At 49.7% G+C, this 26,397-nt stretch overlaps 2 protein-coding genes across 5 annotated transcripts in view; one reads left to right on the top strand and one right to left on the bottom strand.

Annotated features, from left to right (window-relative positions):
• The first annotated feature begins 4,195 nt into the window (after positions 1-4,195).
• Positions 4,196-25,739, top strand: Plekhg4 (pleckstrin homology and RhoGEF domain containing G4). 4 transcript variants are annotated; one of them, XR_005731159.2, is made up of 22 exons: positions 4,523-5,027; positions 5,193-5,288; positions 5,365-5,488; positions 5,578-5,671; positions 5,746-5,820; positions 5,900-6,016; positions 6,184-6,282; positions 6,368-6,516; positions 6,671-6,809; positions 6,933-7,049; positions 8,034-8,216; positions 8,440-8,939; positions 9,024-9,270; positions 9,958-10,047; positions 10,131-10,352; positions 10,441-10,611; positions 10,701-10,878; positions 11,234-11,350; positions 11,461-11,697; positions 11,775-11,890; positions 12,033-12,191; positions 25,292-25,739. XR_005731159.2 is itself a non-coding variant. In XM_005318495.4 (21 exons), the coding sequence occupies exons 1-21, from the start codon at positions 4,526-4,528 to the stop codon at positions 12,036-12,038; spliced, it is 3,579 nt and encodes a 1,192-aa protein (XP_005318552.1). In that variant the 5' UTR covers positions 4,196-4,525; the 3' UTR covers positions 12,039-13,310. The 4 variants fall into 4 exon arrangements, 3 of the variants coding, with proteins under 3 accessions (XP_005318552.1, XP_077888607.1, XP_077888606.1); XM_005318495.4 differs by lacking the exon at positions 25,292-25,739 and having other exon boundaries at positions 4,196-5,027; positions 12,033-13,310; XM_078032481.1 differs by lacking the exons at positions 11,234-11,350; positions 25,292-25,739 and having other exon boundaries at positions 12,033-13,310.
• Kctd19 (potassium channel tetramerization domain containing 19) overlaps positions 12,583-26,397 on the bottom strand; it is a 30,374-nt gene continuing 16,559 nt past the window's right edge. Inside the window, exons 3-16 of the mRNA XM_005318312.4 lie at positions 25,694-25,844; positions 24,720-24,911; positions 23,419-23,550; positions 20,710-20,920; positions 19,385-19,545; positions 18,052-18,152; positions 17,441-17,583; positions 17,164-17,247; positions 16,818-16,932; positions 15,642-16,269; positions 14,155-14,346; positions 13,820-13,974; positions 13,469-13,570; positions 12,583-12,861 (exon numbers count right to left, since the gene is read on the bottom strand). Of these exons, the coding sequence (XP_005318369.3) occupies positions 12,748-12,861; positions 13,469-13,570; positions 13,820-13,974; positions 14,155-14,346; positions 15,642-16,269; positions 16,818-16,932; positions 17,164-17,247; positions 17,441-17,583; positions 18,052-18,152; positions 19,385-19,545; positions 20,710-20,920; positions 23,419-23,550; positions 24,720-24,911; positions 25,694-25,844 (2,481 nt within the window). The 3' untranslated portion in view covers positions 12,583-12,747. The remainder of the gene's footprint in view (positions 12,862-13,468; positions 13,571-13,819; positions 13,975-14,154; positions 14,347-15,641; positions 16,270-16,817; positions 16,933-17,163; positions 17,248-17,440; positions 17,584-18,051; positions 18,153-19,384; positions 19,546-20,709; positions 20,921-23,418; positions 23,551-24,719; positions 24,912-25,693; positions 25,845-26,397) is intronic.

Here is a 26,397-nt window from a genome sequence, read left to right on the forward strand (position 1 = left end):
AACATCTTTGTTTTTTTTGTATGTGGTGCTGAGGATCGAACCCGGCCCGCACGCATGCCAGGCGAGCGCGCTACCGCTTGAGCCACATCCCCAGCCCATGAAAGATTTTTTAAAAGTGTCTTTATTGAGATTAAATGCACATGCCATAAAAATTCACCTATATAATATGTACAGTTCAGAGTTTTTAATATATTCATAGAACTGTGCAACCCTCGCCACAATGTAAGTATAGAACACTTTCATCATCCCCAAAAGAAGCCCTGAACCCATGTATTATTCCTCACACCCCAACCTCTATAGCCCTAGGTAATTACTAGCCCAGGACTAGCTGCAGGACTGAGTATACCAAAAAGGTTACAAAATTAGTAAATTAACATTTACTTTTTCTGCACTGTGCATGGAGAAAACATGAGGAGAAGGAACTTTGCCTTCAAGTTGTTTACTACTAACAATGACAAGGCCTTGTAGTTAACTAATAGTTAACAGTCAGTCCCAGCTGTTACTCACCAGCTATGTCACCTTGGGCGTGTTACAAAAATCTCTCTAAGCCTCAGTTTCCTCATCTCTAAAATGGAATAAAATCATACTTCAGAAGGTTGCTGCCAGGATTAAATGATAAAATAGGGAAGAATCTGTTCCAGGCCTGGCCCATGGTAAGGGATCATAAGCATTTGTCATCATCCATCTTATACTGCAAGGCAAAGGTAGGTGGAAAGTGCTATGGGTCCTTGAGCAGATATGTACAGGCTTCTTAGAGGAGACGGAGTATATGTGTATGTTTGGGGCTGGTACCAGGTGGGAGTTGTGTGGAAGCCAAGTTGGAAGGTGGATTAGTAGAAAGAAAGGCCAGAGATGGAAGACCTTTTGTGAGACTGCTCCAGAAGTCCAAGGGATGTAAAGAGGCTGGTACTGGTAGCTGTTCCCAGACTATGATGTCAGGATCACTGGGAAGCAGGTTCCTGGGCCTACCCCAAAGTTCTGATTCAGCTGGTCTATGAAGGTCCAGAAAACAGGTGAGCAAATTTTGGGGGTTGGGGAGGTAGGCAGATGTCTGCTACGTAGGAAAGGGAGCAAGTCACAAGCTCATTCATTGGGTGCCAAGCCTGACTGGGCTGGCACCAGCTAGGTAGGACTTCTGGGAGAAGGTGCTTTATCTAGGCCTTGAAGGAGGAAGCATTTTGATCAGGGGAGATGGGAGAGGGCCTTGTAAGTAAAGGAGACAATATGAGACAACATTTGTAATCAGATGTTTCCCAGGCCAATCTGGGTGCTGGGAAGAAAGGCTATGATGCCTCTGGATGGCCTTGAATGCCACACCGAATGGAGTTTGGAGTTTATTTACACCAAAGGTTAGAGATGTCTAGAAGGTTTGGGGTATTAGCTGCCATTACTATTTGGGGACAGTGCTGAAGAAGGGTATGCAAGGTGGAGCAAGGGAAATGACTATGAGTCTCTTATTATCAAGCCTAACTGAGGCCCAGAGCTCACATTTTATTTCTGACTGACCCATGTTGGCAAGGAATGGAAAAGCTGAGGAAGGGTTGCGGAAGGGGCAAGGAGGGAAGCCCATCCACATTTTATGATCTCAGTGGAAAAGGCTGGTGTGAGTAGATTCTGCTGCCAGTGGAGCCACAGAGATGGGCTCCATGAGTCACTGCTCAGTCCTGCAAGCTCAGCCCACAGAGCCTGCTGTGGTCAGCCGCCCCAGGCTGGCTCCAGGCCCAGCCCCTCAATGTTCCCCACTAGGCCTCAGTCTGTCCCTGTTTCTCTACCATCTCTGTACCTTTGCTATCCAGGGTTGTGCATCCTGCAGCTCTCTGCTTCTTCTCTATTTCCCTTTCAGACTGAGCCTCTGAATGTCTCCATCTGTGATTGGTTTCCATGCAACTCACAGATGGGAGCCTCAGGAGGGCAGGGGCAATGTGACCAGTCTCAGATACCCCTAGACATTTGTTCTGTGCCAGGCCCAGTGCTGGATAATGAAAATACAGAAGAAGAGGACAACATACAGACTGCTTACAATGCACATTCTATGTGGAATGGGGAAACCAGGGGCTAGCCCTGCCTCTTTCTCAGCATGTCTTTATCCCCCTTACTGATTGCTATGCCCAGGGTGCCAGGAGTCAGCTAGGGCCTGTGGCTTGGGCCTCTTCTTTGCCTCTGGCACTGGGAAGGTATGTGTGCCTGCCAGCAGGTCATCCCAGTTATTAGGGATCCTGAGGTGCTATTGGGTGGGAGTGGGCAGTAGAGGGAGAAAGGGGGAGCAGGAGGCAGTGACTCAGTGGGAGCGGCCTTGGAACAGAGCTAGGGAGGGAGCCAAAGTTGGACCCAATGTTCACTGAAGCTAGAGGAGGGAGGGAAAAGAGATCTGACTGGGGACTGTGGATAGAGCAGAACAACTCCAAGGCCAGCCCTGCTCCTTGCTTGGTATCTGCCTGGGAGTCTGAACTCTGGGTACTGAATGGGTGTGGGGAGGATTCTGTGTTTCCCACTGTGCCTGCTGCTGATGTCCAGGTTCATGAAGGAGGCATCTGCCTTAGGGCCAGGGAAGGCATTATGTTCACTGCCCTCTCCTCTCAGGGATCAAGGGCCTGGGTATGCTAACAGGGCCTGGTCATGTGGTGGGGTTTGCTGCCTTTTCTGGCCACACAGTTGACCTCCCAACAATCTTCACACAAATTTTGAGGAAACTGTCAGGCCAGGCCCACAAGCCCCAAAGGGACCCAAACCTCAGAGCTGGGAGAAATCTCAAGTGTCTTTCATCAGTTCAGTATTCCCTAAGGGTGTAATGAGGGGGTGGAACAGGGCATAAATGTAGCCCCAGAAAGCAGTATTTGACTTTTTGGGTCCTTCCTAGTCCTTCTGGAAATCCCAGGACAAAAGAGTAACTTTCTTGTTTCACAGGTGAGGCACAAAGAGAAGAGAGTCCCTGGAGCTCCTCCCAAAGGTGAGTGGAGAAGCCAGGTCCAGGCTAGATCCAGGTCCAGGACCCCAACATCAGCACCAGCCTCCTTAGCTGGACTTTTTTGGGAAAGGGTTAAAATGAGGTGCCAAGGAAGCAAGAGGGTGGAGGGTCTGTGGGCCTGATGCATTCTGGCAGGCCTGGGTCAGCTCCCACTCCAGAGGCTGCTCTGTCTTCTCCACCTTGCAGCCCAGACAGAGGGGTATTCCATCCTGTTGTAGGATACCACAACCTCTTTATCTCAATGACAAATTTTTTGTTGTTCTTGGTTTTTTTTTTGCTGAGGATGAAATTCAGGGCCTCCCACATGCCACGCAAGCCCTCCATCACGGAACTACACCAGGAGCCCACACACTCTCTCTCTTGGTGTGTGGACCTGGGCACTTGAAGGCAGAAGGGGTCTTAGGTGGAGGGGGCCCCACACTCCCAGCCTCCTCGAAGATATCTCTACTGGCTCCCAGTAGCTGCTGCGGGGTTAGGGTGTCTCTTCCTAGGAGCCTCTCGGAAACCCGAATTCACATTTGTCTTTTTTGGACCAGATTTGCTAGGGGAGCTGGGAAGGTCTTCCAGGACCCTGCTGGCTTGCAAGGCGACGCCCCCTCCGCTACAACCAAGGGCTTTCCCCCGGCGCGAGCTGGGGCAGCCGACCTGCAAGCCCCCTCCCCAGCCCCCAGCAGGGCGCCGCTCACTCACGCTTCCGGCGTGTCGGCTGGCAGCGCGGTGGGCTCGGTGGAACGGCCGTTAGACGCTGTCGACTCGCGCACTGAGACGCCGGGGGCGGGGCGCTCAAGTCCGGGAGTGCCGTCAGACCCGTGGGTAAGGGGCGCTGTGCGGGCCCACGCCTCGGCGCTTTCCCGCCGCCCGGCGGTCTGCCGTCGGGACCTGCAGGGTGGGCTGTGGCTTCGTCCTCCGGCCCCCAGGGGGCGGCGCGGCGCTGCGTCTCCAGTGGCCCTACTTTCCATCCCCGCCGCCAGGAGGCGGCGCCATTGCACGCCGGGCGCCCAGGCTGTTCCCGCCGTCGAGGCTCAGGAGTGTTCGAAGGCTCGGCTCCCGGGCTTCGCGGTTCCCTGCGGCACTCCCAGGAACGTGAGTGTAGGTGGCGGACGACTGAGTCGCGCGCCAGTCCCCCGAGTTGGACTGGCGGGGAGCGTGAGCACGAGGCAGCCTCAGGGGTAGTCCTGCAAAGCCTAGTGTGAGGCGAAGTCCAAGGGTGGAGTCGGGTGGGACCTACCAGGCAAAGGCTCATGGGAGCACGACTAGGGCCCTGGTCAGGAAGGAGACCCCTGACTTTCTTTCCCCTTCCCCAGGCCTTCAACTCTTCGGTAGCAGCAGCACTTCCTGTATCTGGGCACCTCCTTTGGCCTAGTGCGCTCTGCCTGGCGTTGCTCCTGGCATCTCCTTTGTTTGACACCTCCTTTGGCCTATTGCGCTCTGCTTGCGTTGCTTGTGGAGCCTTGTGGGACCATCTTCAACACAGTTCCTGGATGAGCCTAGGCCTCTTTTCACACCGAGTCCTAGCCCCTGCCCACTTGCCCTGAGCAGGACCACCCTTAATAGGGGGTGATGGAAAGGTCCCTGGAGGGTGGGGATGAGTCCCCAGACTCCCAGGGGCATGCCACCGACTGGAGGTTTGCTGTATGCAGTTTCAGGGATGCCTGGGAGGAGGAGGACTCTGCTTCCCAGAAGCAGATTAAGGACCCTAGTCCTCCACGACCACCTGCCCAGGGCGAAGGGCTTCTGGGCAGCCCCTTGTCCAGGGACCTACAATTACCTTCAGAACTACAGGCTATAGATGGATCGGGGGATGGCCAGAAGAGCACATTAGGAGGCTCCTCAGTCCAGTCAGAGGAGCCATTCCCCTCTGGAGTGGAGAGCCTCTTGTGCCCCATGTCCTCCCACCTCAGCCTGGCACAGGGTGAAAGTGACAACCCAAGGGGAGGTTTGGTAGGGGACCCAGGTCCAGGAGAGGCATTGCCAGCAGTCTTAGGCCCTGGGGGGTTGGACAGCAGCCCTGTGGATCTTGGAGACCCTTTATCAGACACATCATCCAAACCTATGGTGACAGGTAAGGAAGGCTGAGCTAGGGAAGTCTGGGAAGGGAATGGGGATACCCAGAGGTGGGTATTAAAATTTGGAAAGGTCTCTGACCCTATTCAGGCTGAAGCCCTGATCTGTAGAGGGGTCTTTAAGTAGGTGGCCCCATGGAGATCCAAGCCATTTCTCTTCCAAGACTCTAGGAGATCCAGCCTTCCCAAGTCTGCCAACTGCCTCCTGGCCCAAAACCTCACCTGGGAACTGCTGGCCAGTGGCATGGCTGCCTTGCCAGGTAGCTAAGAGGGCCTAGAGGCAGTGGAGGTGGGGTGGCCTAATTGGATGAATGTTCAATGCCACCTCCCCAACAGGAACTCGTGATGTAGAAGGCCGAGCTGTGCTACTGTTGTGTGCCCACAGCCCAGCCTGGCTTCACCCCAAGTGCGGCAGCCATGAACTCATCTGCCTCCTACTCTACTTGCGAAGCATCCCCAGGTTTGGGGGAGATGGTTGGGGGACTGGGCTTGAGCTAGGAGATGTCAGGACCTGGGAATCAGATACTAAATTGAAACACATCCCTTTAGGCCTGAAGTCCAGGCCCTGGGACTTACCATACTAGTTGATGCCCGGATTTGTTCCCCAAGCTCTTCCCTCTTGTGGGGGCTATGCCAACTACATGTGAGTACAGAATTGCATCTCCCCTCCATTCCTATTGTGTAGAGGGTACAGGACTGAGCTCTGATTCCTTGCAGGAAGCAGCTCCGGGGTCAGTGCACCAGGTGCTGCTAATGGGAAAAATGCCTGAGGAGGTACCTTCAGGGCTTCAGGTACTGAGCCAGGTTGGCTGGAGGTTGGAGGTGGGGTCTTCTCCACTAGCTTAGGTCACAACACATTCTTCTCCTATAGCTTGAGCAGCTGCCCTCTCATCAGAGCCTGTTGACCCACATCCCTACTGCAGGGTTGCCTACTTCATTAGGAGGATGCCTGCCTTACTGCCACCAGACTTGGCTGGATTTCCGAATGGTCAGTGCTCTGGGTAGGTGGGTGGGTAGGGTTGTTTAGGTAACCTGAACCTGTGGAGGAATCTGTCCTGGGTTGGCTACAGTAGGACAAAGCTGGCTGCAGTGGCCTGAAATTCAGGAAACCTGGGATCAGCACTTCATTCTGGTTATTCTTGCTCCTGATAACAGCGACTGGAAGCCCTCCTGCAGAGCTGCCAGGCAGTTTGTGCCCTGCTCCAGGGGGCCATCAAGAATATGAAGGCTGTACCTCAGCCTATGGATTTTGGGGTAGGTGTCCCCTCCTGATAACTCCCTGAATATTCTGACTCCCTCCTCTCCCATGTCCACCACCACCTGTTGCCCTCAATCACAGGAAGTTGGTCGGGTGCTACAGCAGGCACAGGTCCTGATGCAGCAGGTGCTGGACTCACCACAGCTGGCATGGCTACAATGCCAGGGGAGTTTAGAACTAGCATGGCTGAAGCAGGAGGTCCGAGAGGTGACCCTGAGCCCAGACTACAGGTAAGTATGAGCCCAGGTTCCAGATCTTACCCCAGCACAGCCCACCATATCCATGTCAAAGATTCAGGATTAGTGGGATTAAGGTCTCAGTACAAGGTAGATCGGAGAAAGGGGACCAGTAAGGTGCATGGTCTTACTGTGTACTCTGTACTAGGCCAGCGGTAGACAAGGCTAATGAACTATATGGCCGTGTAGATGGACTGCTGCATCAGCTGACCCTGCAGAGCAACCAGCGAGTGCAGGCACTAGAGCTGCTCCAAACACTGGAGACCCAGGAGGGCAGGCTGCACCAGGTGGGAACTTTTTGACCAAAGTGAACCCCACACCTGGTTTTAAGTGTGAACCCAATGCACACAGTCCCCAGCTCTATACAAAAGCAGCTCTCCTTTCCTCTTCCTGCTTGTGCTTTTATCCAGATTGAAGTATGGCTACAGCAGGTTGGCTGGCCAGCACTGGAGGAGTCAGGGGAACCCTCACTGGACATGCTGCTTCAGTCTGTAGGCCCTTTCCGGGAGCTGGACCAGGTTGCCCAGGTATATTTAGTCACTTATTCTCTTCTGTGAGTATAGGTTACTTTGCCGGTGACTAGAATTGCAGAAGTGAATGGAAATAAGTCAATCCCTTGCTCTCCTGGTATATACTGTCCATCAGAGTATGTCAGTTATAATCAAAAGTTTGCAGACAGATATGTTTGTGCAAAACTGAGACTAAAATTCTACTTGAGTATGTAACAAAGATCTGACCTCTCAGGGTTGTTGAGCAAGCTTTCTTAGGGTGATTTTTGAGCTGAGAGCTGAAGGGTAAGTTGGGGTCAATCAGGCCAAAGAGGGTTGGGGATAGAGGAACTTCTAGGCTGGGAGAATATGATATGCCTGAGGAGCCATAAGGCCAATGAGGTTGGAATGTGGAGCAGAAGAGGGAGAGTAGAATGAGATGAGTCTGGAAGACCGGTCATTGGCCAGATCCTGTCACAGTAATATGTTTAAGAAAGAAGTATAATCAAACTGTATTCTAGGAAGAAGATCTAAGTTTCTAGGTAGGGATTTGGAGGATGGAAATGGAAAATACAATGAAGTGGCAATTCATGCTTTTGAGATGTCTAAGAGAGAATGATAGAAGGCCCTTAGGCATTGTGTCTGAAGCTCAAATGAGAGGTCTGCCTGGAGAGGGTCACTTGGTGGATGTAGTGTGTGGTCACACCGGATTGTCTAGGGGACAGAGCGCACTATCTTCAGGAGCCTAGGTGAGAGAAAGGGAGAAGGAGGAAGAACCACTGATAAGCATAAGGAGAGTCAGGAGAGACGGAGGAATTGGAGTCCAGGAGAGAGAGGGCTGAATGTTGCTGAGAGCTGTATTTGGAAGGCTTGAGAGAGGGGAAAGTGGATACTGGGAGTGGGTGGAGGAAAGGCCTTCTACCTCAGGAGAGATTTAAAGACATGTAAATGTCAGTGGAAATGATCTGGGTTCAGGACTGGACCATCAGATTTGGGCCAGCTGAGCCCATTCTTTTTGTCCAGGAGCAAGTCAGGAGAGGGGAGAAGTTTCTACAGCCACTGGCTGGCTGGGAGGCAGCTGAACTGGGTCCCCCTGGGGTGCGCTTTCTGACCCTGCGAGCCCAGCTGATAGAATTCTCTAGGGCTTTAGCCCAGCGGCGCCAGAGGCTGGCAGATGCTGAGAGACTGTTTCAGTTCTTCAAGCAGGTGGGTGAGAGGTCCTATCTGTGGCTTTATTCTCAGAGGAACCAAAAATGGCTGCTGCAGCTTTACCTCAGCCTGAGTGCCTTCTGTTCATCCTGTTTTCTGACCCTGAAATCCAACCACTTGGGACATGGTGTGGGGCTAGCCTTCTGAAGGGTGGATCAGTAAAGGAACAGAAAACTTGCTGGGGTTCCCCTTTCATGCCCATCTGGTCTTGGTGTTGCAGGCCTCAACATGGGCTGAGGATGGGCAGCGAGTACTGGCAGAGCTGGAGCAGGAGCACCCAGGGGTTGTGCTACAGCGGCTACAGCTGCACTGGACCCAGCACCCTGACTTGCCTCCTGCGCATTTCCGAAAAATGTGGGCTCTGGCCACAGGGCTGGGTTCAGAGCGCATCCGCCAGGAATGCCGCTGGGCCTGGGCACAGTGTCAGGATACCTGGTTGGCCCTAGACCAGAAGCTAGAGGCTGCACTGAAGCCACCACTGACAGGCAGCACAGCTAGCCTGCGTGTCAGCCAGGTTCCTGCAGTACCTGCTACTCCTCCCTTGAGGAAGGCCTACAGCTTTGATCAGAATCTGGGGCAGAGTCTCAAAGAGCCTGCCCACCACTTCCATCATGCTGCCATTGTCACTGCCTGCCACAAACCAGAGGCTGGAGGAGGTACCCGTCCCAGGTCATACTCTACTTTGCCTCTACCAGGCAAAGACCTCAAGAGCCCCAATAGGTACAGGCAGTGGGCAGGAGAGGGAGGGCAGTGGAGGGTAGATCCTTGGAGGACTCAAGGGTTCCTATTCATTCTTCCTGGTAGGCCACAGTTGGTGTTGGCAGAGATGGTGGCCACTGAGCGAGAATATGTCCGGGCCCTTGACTACACCATGGAGAACTATTTCCCTGAGCTGGATCGCCCCGATGTGCCACAGGGTCTCCGTGGCCAGCGAGCTCACCTTTTTGGTAACCTGGAGAAGCTGCGGGACTTCCATTACCATTTCTTCTTGCGTGAGCTGGAGGCTTGCACCCAGCACCCACCCCGAGTAGCCTATGCCTTCCTACGCCACGTAAGCCCCACAGGCCATTTGGCCCCAGCTGATTCTGTCACACTCCAAATAGCTGTTAGGCTCCTTGCTAGGAATAGCTGTGAATGAGACCCATAAGTTCTCTGCATCTCAGGGTGTTTTTGGTTCAGGAGGAGAACCTTATAAATGAAAAAGGTAATTCCAGATCATAGCTGGGATTGGGAGGAAAATAAACAGGACAAATGCATGTTACTATTGGGACAGGGTTCTCACTTTAGAGAGAGCAGTGAGATGTACCCTTTGAGCTGCAGATATTTGAGCTGAGGCCAGACAGGGAGAGTATTCCACCCCAGGAAAGAACAAGTGCAAGGGCTGTGGCAGGAAAGAGGCCTGGTCAGAATGAGCATAACTAAATGTAGTTAGCAAGAGAATGAGTTCAAGGTGAGGTGAGACCAGAGATATTCTTAGAGCTATGGGAGGGGCAGAGCTGAACATAGAGATTCAGTCTGAGGAAATGGGGCTTCTTCCCCACAGGGCCTGAAAAGCCCCTTCTGCATGGAACCTATTCCTACCAGATCATCCCTCATTCAAAGCAGGCTCTAGGGGAATGCCCACTGAGAGGTGCTGGCATTTTAGTTCTCTTGAATTGAGAAAATGATTTATCTGGGGTGGGGGCAGCCTTTGGGAGCTGGGCTTCTTGTAACTGTGCTGAGTGGCATGTCCTTATAGAGGGTGCAGTTTGGGATGTATGCACTCTACAGCAAGAATAAACCTCGCTCTGATGCCCTGATGACCAGCTATGGTCACGCCTTCTTCAAGGTAGGAGTCCCTGAAACTGGGAGGAGTAGGATAGAGGGTGGTGTACCTTGAAACCACTCAGTGGTCTCCCACCCACCTTGCAGGACAAGCAGCAAGCACTGGGAGATCATCTGGACTTGGCCTCCTACCTGCTAAAGCCTATCCAGCGCATGAGCAAGTATGCACTGCTACTGCAGGAGTTGGCACGGGCCTGTGGGGGACCTGCACAAGAGCTGAATGCCCTACAGGAGGCCCAGAGCCTTGTACACTTCCAGCTACGACATGGCAATGACCTGCTAGCCATGGATGCCATCCAGGGCTGTGATGTGAGTCATCTTGGGCCATAATGTTCAGGTGCCCTGGGTATGGAAGGAGAGGTATGCCCTGGGCACCCACCAGGCCCTGATTTTGCAGGTTAACCTCAAGGAGCAGGGGCAGCTAGTGCGACAAGATGAGTTCACAGTGCGCACTGGGCGTCACAAGTCTCTTCGTCGTGTTTTCCTCTTTGAGGAATTGCTACTCTTCAGCAAACCTCGCCGTGGGCCTGCGGGTGTTGACACATTTACCTATAAGCGTTCCTTCAAGGTGGGCCCACCTGCCCCTGCCCCCTGCCCCTGCCCCTGCCCCTTCCCCTTCCTTATGCCTCACCAAGCCCCCCACCCCTTGCTACACAGATGGCAGACCTTGGCCTCACTGAGTCCTGTGCGGATAGCAAACTGCGCTTTGAGATCTGGTTCCGTCGTCGCAAGGCCAGGGACACCTTTGTGCTACAGGCCTCTAGCTTGGCCACCAAGCAGGCCTGGACAGCTGACATCTCCTGCCTGCTCTGGAGGCAGGCTGTCCATAACAAGGGTGGGTCTCTGCCCCTTAGTTCATTCCATGCTCCCCTCCCCAGAGTATGGGTACCCCAGGAGCCCAGGGAGGATCAAGGGACCTAGAAGTTTGGGAAGAGGAGGTAGCCCATCAGCAGCAACCAGTGTAAGGGAAACAACTTCAAAGTCACTGTCTGTGACATTGGACACAGTATTAACCTTTGAGTGTCAAGGTTCTCTATTACGGGAATTATGATACCTGCCCCGTTGGGAGGAGAGAATTTGGTACCAGAAAGACTCAGTGTACAGGATAGTTAATCTGTGGGATATGGGTGAAGAGGAAAAACTTATCAGATAGAGCCCAGTGGGGCCTCATTTGTGATTACTCTACTCAGAGATGCGTTTGGCTGAGATGGTGTCCATGGGTGTGGGGAACAAGGCCTTCCGAGACATCGCACCCAGTGAGGAAGCTATCAACGACCGCAATATCAACTGTGTCCTAAAGTGCCGAGGTAGCACACAGACTTTGGGGGTAGGGCTGATAAAAGCTGTGCAGAGAGCATTGTGGACTTCTGTCAGCCCTGACTTCTGACCTGTCCCAACCTGATCCTCTCTTATGCAGAAGTTCGCTCTCGGGCTTCCATTGCTGTGGCCCCATTTGACTATGACAGCCCCTACCTGGGGTCCTCAAGCTCCCTTCCTGGAGACCCTGCCTCTTGCTCTGTTCTGGAGTCCCTCAACTTGCACCTGTACAGAAACTCGGCTCTTCTGGGTGTCCGCTGGCCCCTGTATCCTCCAAACTTCCCAGAGGAAGCAGCATTGGAAGCTGAGGCAGAACTGGGCAGCCAGCCCTCTTTGAGTATGTCTGGGGTTAGCCAGAGGCAGGCTATGGTCTGGGCCTCTCCTGCTGACAACTCACCCAGTCTCCTTCCCTAGCTCCTGAGGACTCTGAAGTCTCATCCCAATGCCCATCAGCCAGTGGCTCCAGTGGCTCTGACAGCAGCTGTGTGTCAGGGCAGGTCTTGGGCAGGGTCCTTGAGGACTTGTCCTATGTGAGTGGCATCTTGCCTTATCCCATCAGCCTCCCCAGCCCAGCTTTTCCTTCCTGGGGGTGTGTGGGCCATAACAATTCCCAAGGGACCCCTGGACCCAGAACCAGGGAAGCAGGCATTCATGCCTAGCCTGTCTCCACAGGTCTGACCTCAGTGGTGATAAGTGAATCTAGAAGCCAGTATCTCCAAGGAACATCACTTCTCTGGATCTTCTGGTGCTGTTCCACCTCACTGTTATCTGTGGCCACTGACTACCCTGGAGCCTCTGGCTGCACAGCCTGGGAAAGAACCTTTATCCCAGGTTTCTGGCTCCATGTGTCCTTCTCCTGTCCCTACTCCCAACTTTAAGTTCAGAATAGGCTAGGGCAAGTATTTACATGCTCTAGGTTAGTGGGGTACCATGTGGCTTTGGGCAGTGACTGGGCTGCACCCAGCCCTTGGAAGAAACATAGTGAAACTGCTCACTGGCTTTAATGATGAGCTCCCCAAACACAGGAGCCAGCCCACCCCTAGTGGTCCCACCCTTGCCTGCCCTGGCTCCCCAGGTCCATCCTCTGCTTTTGGGCCAGTTTGGTTATTTTGATATGATTCCTTTTGAATAGCTTTTAGAGTTCGTTATTATCTCACAGGTCCCCTTAGTCCTTTGTCACTGAAGTCCTTTGTGTCTCAGAGAAGGAGTCTAGACCTTTGACTTGTGATCCACTGTTTTATTTGTTTAATTATAATTAAAGAATAGACTGATTTGGATGGGCACATGCATGGGGTGGAGGCTGCAGGGCAGCATCTCTGGGCATCCTAGCCCTTTTGGATGGGCACATGCCTGGGGTGGAGGCTGCAGGGCAGCGTCTCTGGGCACCCTAGCCCTCTTGTAAGTACTTGCTTAAGACAGAGTAAGAGACAGATCTAGACAGGCCTCTCTGGATGAGCAGGTCCACGCAGCGGCCATATTTTCTGGCAAAAGGCAGTGTAAGCTGCAAGGAAAGGCCTGTCTTACCCCTGATTGTCCAAGTGGGTAGATGGAGATAGGGACAGGGTAAGCCTCATTTTTGGGGTTTTGGGGAACTTTGATGCATTAGGGCATCTCATAGGGCTGTGGCTAGCAGTGGCTAGCTACCAGGCAAATGAGAAAAATTGAGGTCAGAAGTGTTTCCTACTTCTGAATTTTTTTTTTTTTAGTTGTAGATGCCTATATCCTTTATTTATTTTTATGTGGTTCTGAGGATCCAACCCAGCACCTTGCATGTAGAAATCATTTTAAGGAATCATTCCTTTGTCCAACATTTATGGCAATGTTTTGGCTACAAGGTAAAGTTGGAAAGGCCTAACTTCTGTGTGCACAAGCTTGGGTTTATGGGACATGCTTTTCCAAGTGTGGCTAGGGTTGTTGGAGAAAAAACTATAAAAATCAATGTTCTGACTACTCTGGATCAGTTAATTTCACTTACTATTTCTCAAGACCAGAGGCCAGTCTTCTAGCTGCCTCTGATCTAGCCTTCTAGACAGTACTGTCTAGTAAGACAGTACCCATATGAGGCATCCACAGGGTTGCTGTTCCCAGTGTGGTGCAGGTAGGCTTACCTCCACCCAGCTGTATAGGCGCTCCTGAGTGTGCCGGTCATCCTTGAAGCCAGCGATGGCCAGCAAATCCACCACAAACTGCTTGGGGCTGATGTGCAGAGTCTGCCAGGAGAGCCCACAGTCAGGCAGACCCATGAGCAGCTCCTAATCCCTCAGTTAGTAACATGTGGGCCATGGGCTTCCTGGGCCTATAGGAGCCACAAGGGTCTGGGACAGGCACTCCACATCTACCTTGTGGCTAAGAGTAGGTCCAGATAAAACTGCCCTGACTTCCCCTTACCACTTATTGAAGGGAAGATTGAAGGGAAGCATGAAAGGACAGATGGAGAAGGTATAGCCTAACACACATACCCACAACCGGTTGGCCAGAGAGACCACCTTGGCCGTGATGGCTTTAGGATCCTTTTGCCTGATGGAATCCAGGATAATGTCCGTCAGGAATCGGTGACATTTCTGTGCATAAAACATCTCTTCCCAAGACAGAGAGAAACTAAGAAAAGTCACCTCTGTGGAGGAAGGAAAGAGTAGATATCATATCTCCCCACAGCCAGATAACCTTAGAGATAGCCAAGGGGACAGGGGGAGAGGTATAGGGTTCCTAAGGAACACTTTCCCTCAAGTACCCTGGGTGGGGACTCAGGCATCTCCAAAGAAGTACAGGGCTAGGCATGGCTCCAAAGTCTCACCTCGGGGCTGGGGGCTGGCTGTGAGTGGTGTATGTCTGAGGTTATCCATCTGTGTGGTATAGATGATGCTGTCCTCAAAGAACATACAGGAGCCATCACTACCCACAACAGGCGGGTGAGTCACTTTAAGGATGACCCCTGGGTTGTCTACCCCACTGGCATTAGGCAGAGGCTGCTCAGGTGCGGGGCTTTCTGTGAAAACAAGAAGGGCAAAGAAAAGCTCTCAAGCCTAAGAAGAGCCCTAAGCTAAGAGCCCAAGAAAGGAAAGGGGACCTCTGGTGACAGACCAGTAACCCCACTCTTCCAGAAGCATCCAGCTTCTTAGAAATGGCACCCTTTCTTCTCTTCACTGCCCTGGCATCATTGCAAGCCAAATTTTGAATTTCTGAACTCCAAGGAACTCTCCAAATCCTTCTGTTGATGTAGTACTAGTATCAAATAGGGCCAATAACATAATCATTGAAGGACTGGGAATGTATAAAACTGTAAAATAAGAAGACCTTTATGGGTGAGATTCTCATGTGCCCACTCTGGAAGAGTGGATGTTTGCCTGAATATTGATAGATCAAATTAGGGCTCATAGATAGAGTCCAACAAGGTCCTTCCAAGCAGGGCCTGAGTCACTAGAAGGTAAGGTGACAGTACTGTAGGAAGATCTTTTGAAGGAGCAAAGAAAACAGCCTGGCATGGCAGTTCTCAGCACACTTCCCTGGACCACCTCCCCACTACCAGCCACACAGGAACTCTCTGCATCCTAGTCTCCATAGGCCCTCTGGTCTCCTGGACTTCTCCACCTGTGTGTTCCCTGGTATTCCACATGATTTGTGTGCTCTTCTACAAGATCTACTTTCTCTTGTCCTCCCCACCTTGGTAGGTGCCCACCTCCTAGTATGCTCATTCTTTGACCCAGCCTAGAAAGAACTTCTGCTTCTGACACACCCTGTCCTGCTGCTGCGCTTCCTTTACCCCTGAGCAAGGTTTCTGAGATGCCTACCTGACCACATGCTCCCAAATTCTTCAGGGGCTGTCTGCTCCTCAAGGTCAGAACAGCACCACATCCTGAACTTGGCCCACAAGACCTGCCTTCAGCCTCATTTCCATGGCTTCTGCATAGGAAGAAGCCAGTGCACCGTCTAGACCAAAGGTCTGTGCTTTCCACAAACTACTACTCTGGATCATTAATTTCACTTACTATGTCCTATGGGAAATTAACTGTTTTCCTTTCTGCCCCCCCCCCCAGGCTCCCTGTGCTCCTACTACTTAGATTCTCCCTTTCCACAGTACTAATCACTTCACCTTATAAGGTCTCTTAGCTCCCCAAGCTATGCTAGCATACCAGTAATTTCTGTGACTGCTGCCTGGCTCAAAGCTGGCATTGGAGGGCAGGCTCTAGTCTCTCTTTCACTAACTAGCTCTGTGGTCTCAGCCAAGGGATTTGTCTTTTCTGTTGTAAATGAGACTTTGGTCAAGAATGGGGTAGGACTCACCTCTCTCCTTTGGTCTCTGCTTGCCCCAGTCCTTCAGGGAAATAGCTCTTTTTGTAGGGAAGTATGGCTTAAAGGTTGGCTCTGGCCCCTTGTCTTTTGCTCCAGCTCCAGCCCCTGCTGGTAGACCTGAATCCTTCTCTGACGCTATGGAATGGGCTTTCCAAGTAGCGGAGGTGCTGGACTGGGAAGCAGTCTCACTTCCCGAGGGGAGATGCAGGGCACCCTCCTCCAAGGAGTTGTTCCGGGAGGCTGTCATTGGCTGGAATTCCCACTGTTTGCAATTGACCATGTCCCATTCCCTCACCAGGGAGATGAGCTTTTGCATGGGGGTGACAGGGGGATCTTTAGTTTCAGATTTCTGGGTGAGGTTGATTGTGGTACACTTCTTTTTGGGGGGACTTTCAGAGTGGCCTCCCCAGTGTCTGGGGTTAGCACATAAGCTAGAGCAGTGTGAGTATGCACTGGGATTGCCTGCCCTCTTGGTATTTCGGCACAGGGAAACCTGGATAGTCCGAGTATACTGTTCAGGCTCTTCCATTTGACTGGATCTGGCCAGATTCCCCTTGGCCTTGTTCCATGGAGTCCTTTCATTGCAGTCTTGGAAGTCCATAGGCATGCAGGCTGTGGTCTGGGAAAGGAGGGACATAGTAGCTCTGGGCATGTTATACATTGTCATCGAACCCTTGCCCAAGCTGAATCTCTACGACTTCGCTGTTCACCCAGAACAATCCTATCCCTGACATGGGTCACCCATTTTAGCTTTGTTTGATCTGAATAAGGGTGGTGCCAGCCCAGGGGCTTCTCACTCCAACCAGATAGATTATTGGTGTTTCAGGGGACAAGTGGTCAGCATGTCCCTGTGCCTCCTTCAAGGTTCAGAAATCAGTTCCTGTACTAGGAACCAGTGTAGGTCCTGCTCTTTCACTACCATATTCTTTAGTACCTGGGCCTACCCCAGTCTACCCCAGGACTTGTAGCATTTTTTAAAAATATGTTTTAGTTGTAGATGGACACAATACCTTTATTTTATTTATTAAAATTTATGTGGTACTGAGGATCAAACCCAGTGCCTCACACATGCTAGGTGAGCACTTTACCACTGGGATTGAGCCACAATCCCAGCCTTGTGAGGGCATTCTTTGAGAAGAGTGCCAACCAAGTGAGATTGGGCCTTACTTCTTTGGCATCTCTACTGAACTCTACGAGTGACCCTGGTCCTTCTGTCACCACGTGCAGCTTCCTGATGGGAAAAGCTTCTTCATTTTCAGATTCTTTCTCCTGAGTCCATGACCTGCAAAGACCAAGAGGGGTTGGTTAGTGAGTGAAAACTTCCATCAGCTCATCAGCTGGTTGGTCAGGGATAGACAGTGGAGGAAAGGAGTTCCAATTAGATCACTGGCCAATCTTGAGCCTGTTATTCCTTTCACCCCAGAAAGACCAGGTCCCACTAGTAGTTGAGACTTAGCATTTCCAAGAGGAATATAAAGGTCCAAACATGGAATTCTGAGTGAAGTTTTCTTACTTGTATGCCTCACATTGTGCAAGGGCTTCTGAGAGGGATGGAATGTGGTATTCCTCCACCTCCTGGCAAAAGAGAGGCCATTCCCTGCAAAGGACAAGGAGATGTCAGACTGGGCAGTTGGGGTGGGAGTTGCATAAGCCTTCAGAGAAGCTCCCTTGATCAATAATGCCAACGTTGGAAATAACAACAACCTCCCCACTGAATTCTGTAAACCTTTCTTTTGTTGAAGAAGGGGTAAACCTCAGTGATTTCATCATTGATTACTTGCTTTGCTTACTTAAATTCAGATGGTAAAAAGAGTTTTCCAAGTCTCAGGAAGTTGAGAATATGTCGGAACATTTGGCCATCCCCATGGATAAGTAGGGTCTGTCCGTATGTGATCCAGTATACTCTCTGAGAGTTGGACAGCAGTTCTGGATACTGGAGGGGGATAGATAGCAGAATCAGTTAGTCCCCAGGGCTAGGTCTTTAGTGAGGGACAGGTCAGTCACCTCTCAATTTCCCTTACCACACTAGAGCAGATGTTTTGGGATTTCTGTCTCCCTGTCTTACAGGCACAATTGGGAGCAGAACACCCTGGGCGATGCACACCATCTCTGCTTCAAATTTTGATGATCCCCCCTCTCCAAAACATTTGGAACACCATCCTACCTCCTCCTCAGGCCATGCCCCTCAGACCAGCCTCCTCCCTACCCACACTGTTGAGTCCTTTCCAGCATGCTGCTATTCCATTTCTTGCCATAAGGAAAGAGGGCTCTAGGCAGTGGAGTTGGGAGAAGTCCTTGTTCTAAGCAGGTGCTGGAGGCTGTGTGAGGGTTAGTTGACAAGTCCCAAAGCAGCTCAGGCAGGGAAGCCAAAGTGAAAAAGGGAAGCTGGGGTTAGCAGTACCTTCAGCAGGGTCTGCAGGGTGGTTGCATACCAATGGCTTCCAACATAAACTTTGATAATCTGTTGTGGGGAATACACAGTAATCTCTGCTGTCCACTCATCTATGGAAACCAATGAGAGGGAACACATCATATGGACAGAAGGAAGATTATATATTGCATGTTAAGGCTCCCTGTATTCATCATTAATAAGATGTGGCCTATTCTGAGAAGCAGCAGGAATCCTGACATACCAGCTTTTCCTGGTCCTCACCATACAGCTTCCATGGAAGTGAGGTGGCTTAGAATAACAGTTTTCAGGGTCAATTGGCAACTCTGGAGTGGGAAGCCCTCTGGAATTCCAATCCCAAGGGCACTGTTCCTTCTCCTGACCCACCTCCCTCAAGAAAGCTCAGATGATGATTCCATCTACATTGCCTCCTGCCTTGGGTTTCTGGCTGTCTGTGTCATAGTGAGGCCACTTTTGTGGCCATTCATTCATACTGGAGCTAGAAGTCTAGGTTTCTGTTTGAGATTTAGCAGATATCATGGAGCCAGCTTTCAACAAATTACTGTCACTTTTCTAGAGACCAAGCCTCTAGGTATGTCACAGGGCTCTATGCTGGAAAGATGAATCCATGACCCTTTTCTTGGGAGAATGACTATATTTAGGTGTTATTTTGATGTTTGAGAACCATTTTCTTATGAGTATTGGGATGAGTACAGGGTGTAAAACTAGATTATATGACCAAGAGGCAGGAAGTACAGAATTAAACTAAGAACACCCAAAAACATGGACTGAGTCTGTGTGACTCACTTTTCTACTTCCAGTATGTATCCTTGTCCTGGTACATTGTTGGTGCTCAATAAATATTGAATGTTGCTGAATGATAGCACTACAGCTTAAACCTACTCTAAAAAACCAAGAGGTTATGAACTGTTGAAACATCACTTCACTGACTTTGGACTCAGATTCAAACCCCAGTCATGTAATTTGAGCAAGTTTCCCCTTGAGCCTCTGCTTCATCTGTTAAATGGACCCAGGAACCATTCTTCTTTGCCTAATTATAAGAAACAACTGAGCACATCATGTTGGTTCCTGGGGCTGTGCAGTCCCAGACTGGGTAGCAGCCCTGTTTGTACTCCTGGGACAAACTGTGGACTTGGACATGAGGATGGGGATCTTAACATGAAGTTTACATTTAGAAAATCCACAAATGTTGATTTTCCCCTCCTCTTCCATCTACAGTTCCTGGTCCTTTCCTGTATCATCTTTCTTTCCTTATCTTTCTAGGATCCCCTAGATATCCCACCACCCCCATGCTAAATTCAAACCCAATAACTTCCTCATTTACTAAGCACATCCATGGGTGGCAAACTCCTTGGTTCCAGATGAGTCTTCAGAGCCACTTTCATTGGCTCATAGGTGATGTCCCTCTTGTCCAGGAAGGCACAGAGTTCATACACTTCGGAAATGGTCTCAGTCAGGGGAAGCCGGCAAGTCCCCAGCCAGTTCCTGCCCAGAGGAAAGCCTGTCATGAAAAGCCTCAGCACTGTGCCCCACAAGAATGTAGCCTATAAACTTTCCTTGCCTAGAATACATGCACCAACACTGGCTTAAACCTGGCACCGCTAGCATTATTTCCTTTGTTTAACTGGATATCTGGTGGTATCTTCAAAGAAAGTAAGCCTGGACACAACTTTTTAGAACTGAGCTTAACCTATTTCAGCAAATCCTGCTAAACTGACTAATTTCAAGTCTCCAGGTCCTCTCTCAGGTTCAGAAGTCAGGCCAGGGTCCAATCACTTGCTTCCTGCCCCCATAAGTATCTGCCTAAGGTGTCTCAGTCAAGGTGTAGCAGAGAAATTTCTAACACCCTGTGTGTCCATAAAAGAGGCTGACATCAACCTCCATTTCCCTTATCCTTACAAAGGCACTTGGTTTTTACCTTCTGTGACATTAGGAGTGGACATGTCTGGGACAGATGGTAAATGGTATGTATGGGCCAAAAGAGTTTCAACCCATAGGATTGGGGGTAAGACAGTGTTGTGAGTCAGCTGATGCTCTCCCCAGGCACTTAGGGAAACCCACTCCTAGCTTTAGTTTTGGTACTATGGATTTTGCCACCCTAACAGAGTTGCTCCACTGTTCCTAACTTCAGTTTGCCTTTCTAAAATGCAGGATTGGAATCCATGCCCCAGACTTACAGGGATATTCTGAGCTCATCCATCAAAGCAAGGGCCTTATATCACTACCACCTTGGGGAAATCTGCCCTGCCTTGCTTCTTAGAAGCTCACTCTAGGCTCAGGCCTCATAGTCTAGTGAGCCTCCCAAGGATAGAGAGAACCTTGCATAAGGGTATTATTGGGTGGGGTGCCCAACTACTCTGAAGGTACGACTGTGGCCAGATTACCTCAGACCAGCACAAGGAAATGAATGGTAGAGAAAACAAATATGAATAGCTTAAAGCCCTTGATCTCTGGGGACCCTTTTACCTTGTCTCCAGCCATCTCCTCAGAGGCTCTAACCCAGTAGTGGTTGTGGAGAGTGAAATGAAAGGTTTGACCCTGAGGACACACTCTCCCCCTGGTTTCTGGGGGAAGGCCTCAGGCTATTCACCAAAAGAAGGGCGAAACCCAACCTGATGGGATTGAGCAGCTCCCCAAAGAAGGCCTTACTTGACATGCTGGAAGAGAACTCCGTTCCCTGTGATATACAGTCTGCTTCCATCCAGCGTGCTCTCGATGCGGAGCTGTCCTAGCGCAGAGTCTGGGTACTTGACCAGCAGACCAAGGGCCATCATGTACAGTGGCTTCACAGACTCCAGACCGGCTGCACGCACCCCCTTTCCAGGGCTTGGGGGAGGACAGGAGGTCCGGGAACAGCCACCTGTGCGAGGGATAAAGGTGTGACTCCTAAATCCTTCTTCAGCATAGCTGAATTAGAGGCTATGGGTCTTAATTCCTCTAGCTGCCCCCAAGGAATACTTAAGTGGCTTAGAGGGAGGACATGTCCTTGCATAGACCAAATGTGGATTTTCTCAACTTTAGTATAATTTTTTGTACTCTCAGTCAGGTTTAGAGGTCAAAATTATTTGTTGGGGGGCTGGGTTTGTGGCTCAAGCGGTAGCGCGCTCGCCTGGCATGCGTGTGGCCCGGGTTCGATCCTCAGCACCACATACCAGCAAAGATGTTGTGTCCGCCGAGAACTAAAAATAAATATTAAAAATTCTCTCTCTCTCTCTCTCTCTCTCTCTCTCTCTCTCTCTCTCTCTCTCTCTCTCTCCCTCCCTCCCCTCTCTCACTCTCTCTTTAAAAAAAAAATTATTTGTTGGGGCTGAGGTTGTGGCTCCGTAGCAGAGCACTCACCAAGCAAGTGCAAGGCCCTGGGTTCAATCCTCGGCACCACATAAAAATAAATAAATAAAACAAAGGTATTGTGTCTAAATATAACTAAAAAACAAATATTTTTTAAAAATATTTATTGATTGGTAAGGCAGGGTGAGGATTTATTTGCTCTATCACTAACATCTGAATTTCAGAAGTCTCAGAGCATTTGGCCTCAGCCTCTGCAGGAAGCTCCATTAGTTCCAAACTTTTCTAACTATTCAAGGGAAAAAATATCAGCAACTGTAGCACAGAGCCAAATGAGAGACACAGGCTTCTAGGATTCACACAGTCCCTACTGTCTCCTTGGGTCTCCTGGGCAGAATTTTCCTCAGAGACATACTATGTAGAGCTACTTTTAGGTATTTGGGTGGCTCATGGGTGGGATCTTGTTCTTCTGCAGCCAGCACACAAGGTATAATCCACAGAACATAGTTGTCATAGCCTATAAAAGCCTGCAATAGTGGGACAATGAGCAACCTGCCAGGGAATTTTCATGTATTATCTCCAGTCCTCAGATCAACCCTGTGAGAGATTTAGTGCTATCATCTTTTCACAGATAAATTGTGCCCTGAGGGGTTAACTAACTAAGTACCCTCCCTTTGCCCAGTTTTTCAGTTTAGGGCAAGATACTCAGTACAAGTAACTGCAGAGCTAGACAAGGCAGGGCTGGGTTTTTAAAAACATTTTTAGTTATAAATGGACACAATAACTTTACTTATTTTTTAAGGGTGCTGAGGCTCAAACCCAGTGCCTCACATGTGTTAGGAAAATGCTTTACCACTGAGCCACAACCCTAGGACTGGGGTTTTGATGTCAGCTGTCCTTCTTTGGGGCTACTAGAGTTGTCTCCCTTTTAGGATGCTTTATTAAAGACTAACCCTGTGCTTTATATTGGAGGAGAGCCTGTCTACAAACACAAATCCATCTTTACATTTCTTGTGTGGAGCAGGTACTACTTTGCCCAACTCATAGTGATCCAAGTTCTCTGAGGATCAGCAGTTCTTGAGGGAGGGGGCTGAACTCATACTCTCAAGAGGGTTGTAAGGCCCTGGGACAGGCTCCTGAGACCTGCTGCAGAATGCAGCATAGGATGAGAATCCATTTGCCTGGAAAGAGGCTGGACCTGAAGACAGGGAATGGCCTCATTCCCATGGAACAAATGTCTGATGATGGCCAGACAAACTGCATATGTGCAAGTCAGTCGTTTTTTTTTCAGCTTTGTTATTTGAGAAGGTTTTACATATTCTCAGAAGGCCAGCTGAGGTCCCCAGAGGTAGCTAGCTTCTAAAACATGCACAGTAGCTTCCATGGATGAACAGGAATTGGGAAATGGGATGATGAAAAGCAAAATCAAAACCATAAGACGAGGAGCAGCTGGAATGAAGCAGGGCTAGGAGCTTCATTCTGGCCTGAACAGAAGACAGGAAATACCAGGAATAGACAGAAACAGGCATAGTAGCCAATAGTTGTGAGAAATAGGGAGAAGGGAATTTGGGGTCTAGTGGGATGACTGAGGCATTGGTGGCAAGTTTGCCCAACTATTTCCCAGCTGTGCCTGGAAGAGAAGGTGAGGAGTAGGAGATGGATGCCACAAGTTTCAGTTGCCTAGGATTTCCACATTTGAAGCCCAGAGAAGGCAGTAAACAGGATAGGTAGCTCCTGCTGCTAGAAGCTTGCCTTAGGACCATCTCTCTCCCCAGGACATTCCAGCCTGGTTCCTTCATCCAGTCTGGGTTCTTCCTGCTCCATGCTGGGTAAGGATTCCTTTGGCCCTGGTAGTTGCCTCCTAACTCCATCATTGGGACACTGAGCAGATAGGGCATGCAGGATTTCAGGCAAAATTCCTATTCTTGGATTCTAAGTTACAGCATCCACTTCACTCACTACCACCCCAAAGCCCACAATGGTAATGGGAGAGAAAACGTTCTTGGCTTCTCCAGTTCAAGTCCACCCAGACCCAGAATGTCAAGGGAAGGTGAGGGTTCCCAGGTGACATACCCATGTTCATCCGGTACAACCGTATAGCTTCCGTGAGCTCAGGAATTTCTAGAATTTCCACTTCAGCTTCTAACACATCTATGTTGGAGAAATTATCTGGTAGCAAAATCTTGTGTGAACGGAGAAAATTCACTTGAAAAACAAAGGGAAACAACATGAGTTAACAAGGCTACTTCTGATTTCACTGGAGGTACAGGTTCTGGCAGGTTTTTGGTTTTTCAACTTATCCTAGGTTCTCCTTGTTCTGGAACAATTTCTAAACATACCTGATCAGCTTTGATTCATTGGCTTTCAAGGTGAAAGACCCCAAATTACTTTGCTTTCCTGTGTTTGGAATCCTGTGTTGGAATCCCAAGCCAGGCCCTTATGGTGAGCATAATGACTCTGAGACTTATCCTGTGAGTTTGACCCCAGAGTGGTCATTCCAAAGGAGGGAGTTGTCTTGCTGCTTAGAGAGAAGGGGCCTGGCCAAGCCTGGGCTGGCAAGTGGCACTTTGAGTTTGTCCCAGCCTGGATTGCAGTGTGAGAGGCAGAGATGGAGCCATCTCTAATGTCTTGTGTGAATTAACCTGGAGATTCAGAAGCATATCACAGACAACTTCCTAGTGACTTGAATCTGAATGGCTGTGATTCCAGACATTTGAGCCCTTGCATCAACTTGAGTGTTTATTGCCTTCTCTGGGCAGTAGAAGCTGCTGACTGCAGCTTGGAATCAGGGAGCTATTCCCTGATTCTGCTAGCTATCCCTAGCAGAGCTGGTCCTGAGGCAATGGGGAGAGGGAGCTCTTTCCCATGCAAGGTTGGAGATCTCATCCCTCCTTAGGTTACAAGCTCACACTGACCATTCTGCATGATTCTGGGAAAACTATCACCATTCACCCTTCTTCCCTTGTATTCTGAGCAGGTAGGAACATCCCTTGAAACAATTCTATTTCCTCATTCCTAACAGGCACTTAGGCCTGGAACTCAGTTGGAGATATTAAGGGCAGAGAAAGAGTTCAGCTGAACACTCTGACCTTTACACTGACTTCTGAGGCCTCTGACATCACCTCAGGGAGCTTCAGTGCCTCTTTACAGTCAGGCCATCCCCAAAGAAATAGGAACTAAAATAACTCTGATCCAAGTGAGAGTCTGTACTGCAATGTGCTTGCCTCCAGAAAGACTGTGGTGCTTTTGCACCTCTGCCCAAGGAAACTCTGAGGCCCTATGCACCACACTGGGGCTCTGAGGAATATGGGATGTGGGGTGGGGAATGGTGGGTGGCCCCATCAGCCTGCTCCATCCATGGACAGAGCAATCACCAATGAAGCGGAACTCGCTGCACTCGCACTCGATCAGGGCCACAGTCTCAGCCAGCCACAGCAGGTTGTCTTCAGTCACTAGGCTTGGATACTTGGCCACCAGGTCTAAGGGCAGGAAGCAGTAGTGCACTTCCTCTTCTGTGTCTAAAAGTGGTGTGTCCATGAGCCCCAAAGGTGCCTTGTCATGTAGGCCTGGAGGAGAACACACAGGAGGCATCACCTGAGACCAGGACTCTCATTATCCAGGGTTCCCAGAAGAAGCTGGAAAGACCACCCAGGAGAGTGCCTGCCACACACCTCCTTTCCCTCTCTCTCTTTTCAGATGTAGCCCTAAGGTTCAGAAGGAGTGAGGTGGGGACTAGAACATGGAAATCTGTTTTTTTCTATAGACATTGAAGGACTATAGGATACATTGTAACATTTTGGCTTATGTACCCAGAGTCACTAAATTTATTTGTATATTTAGTTCTTTTTAATGGACCAAACCAACCACTGTGACTTATAGATAAAACATGATTTTGACTCTCCTGGAAGTTCAAAACCCATCAATAATCACGAATGCCTTGTTCTAGTATCCCAGATTGGCTGACTATGCTGCAAGGCACTCATCAGACAGAGATCATTTGGAGACATTCTTTGGTGGCTGGAGGTAACTTGAAAGGATGGTGAAGTTCCTGACTTCTGAGTGGGAGTGGAATGCATCCTAACTTTGCCTAAGTGAAACCAGTGTGTACTGGAAACAGCATGGAGGAGGATCTGAGCAGCAGTGAGCAAGCAGCCATAGAGAGGGCATGAGGTAAAGTACTAGGTCAAAAGAGATGACCAAGAGGTAGAGAAATCATCCACAATGAACTCAAAGAGATGGGACTATTGGGACTATGGAACTATTCTCTGGATGGAAGTCCCTTCTGTTAAGGTGAGAAGAGGGGAAGCTGGTGTGGTCTTCAGAGGGGCCAGCCTATCTATGATTGTACCTGTGAAGGCTGGGCTTTTTATTGGAAATTCTGAGGGTTTGCTGATACACTTCCAGGTTCGCCAGTAGTTCAAAGATGCTCTCTCAGCAACAGGTATATCTGCAGGCCGCACACGGAGGTGGTGTTTCCCTTCCTTCAGATTATCTAGAGTCTATGAGATAAAGAATATTGCTGCCTTGAAAATATGAACCTAGTAACTATCTATCAGTTTTAGAATGAATACCAGGAAAAACAGTATGTGACTCACTTTGGTAAAGTATTTTTAAATAAATCAACTCAATCATAAAAATGTAAAAATTTAGGACTATAAAATGAAATACTAATATTCAAAATCCCAATGACTATATCTCTCTTTTTCTTTTTAAAGTGTTGTAAATGGACGAATGCCTTTATTTTATTTGTTTATTTTTATGTAGTGCTAAGGATAGAACCCAATGCCTCACACATGCTAAGCAAGCACTCTGTCATTGAGTTACAGCCCTAGCCCTCTCTGATTCTTTTTTAAAATTTATAAATAAAAGTTTAGCCAGGAGTGGCGGTGTATGCCTATAATCCCAGTGGCTCAGGAGGCTGAGGCAGGAGGATTGCAAAATTCAAGGCCAGCCTCAGCAGCTTAGTGAGACCTTATCTCAAAATAAAAAATAAAAAAAAGGCTAGGGATGTGGCTCAGTGGTTAAGCACCCCTGGGTTAATACCTGTTACCT

The sequence above is a fragment of the Ictidomys tridecemlineatus genome, chromosome 15, assembly GCF_052094955.1.
Source record: "Ictidomys tridecemlineatus isolate mIctTri1 chromosome 15, mIctTri1.hap1, whole genome shotgun sequence".
Lineage (NCBI taxonomy): Eukaryota > Metazoa > Chordata > Mammalia > Rodentia > Sciuridae > Ictidomys > Ictidomys tridecemlineatus.

Excerpts from the sequence above, each read along its gene's own strand:
- Plekhg4 (XM_005318495.4), top strand. The coding sequence starts at position 4,526 with ATGGAAAGGTCCCTGGAGGGTGGGGATGAGTCCCCAGACTCCCAGGGG. Across the intron at positions 5,289-5,364 it reads TGGCATGGCTGCCTTGCCAG|GAACTCGTGATGTAGAAGGC; the intron begins GTAGCTAAGAGG and ends CCTCCCCAACAG. Across the intron at positions 6,810-6,932 it reads AGGAGGGCAGGCTGCACCAG|ATTGAAGTATGGCTACAGCA; the intron begins GTGGGAACTTTT and ends GCTTTTATCCAG.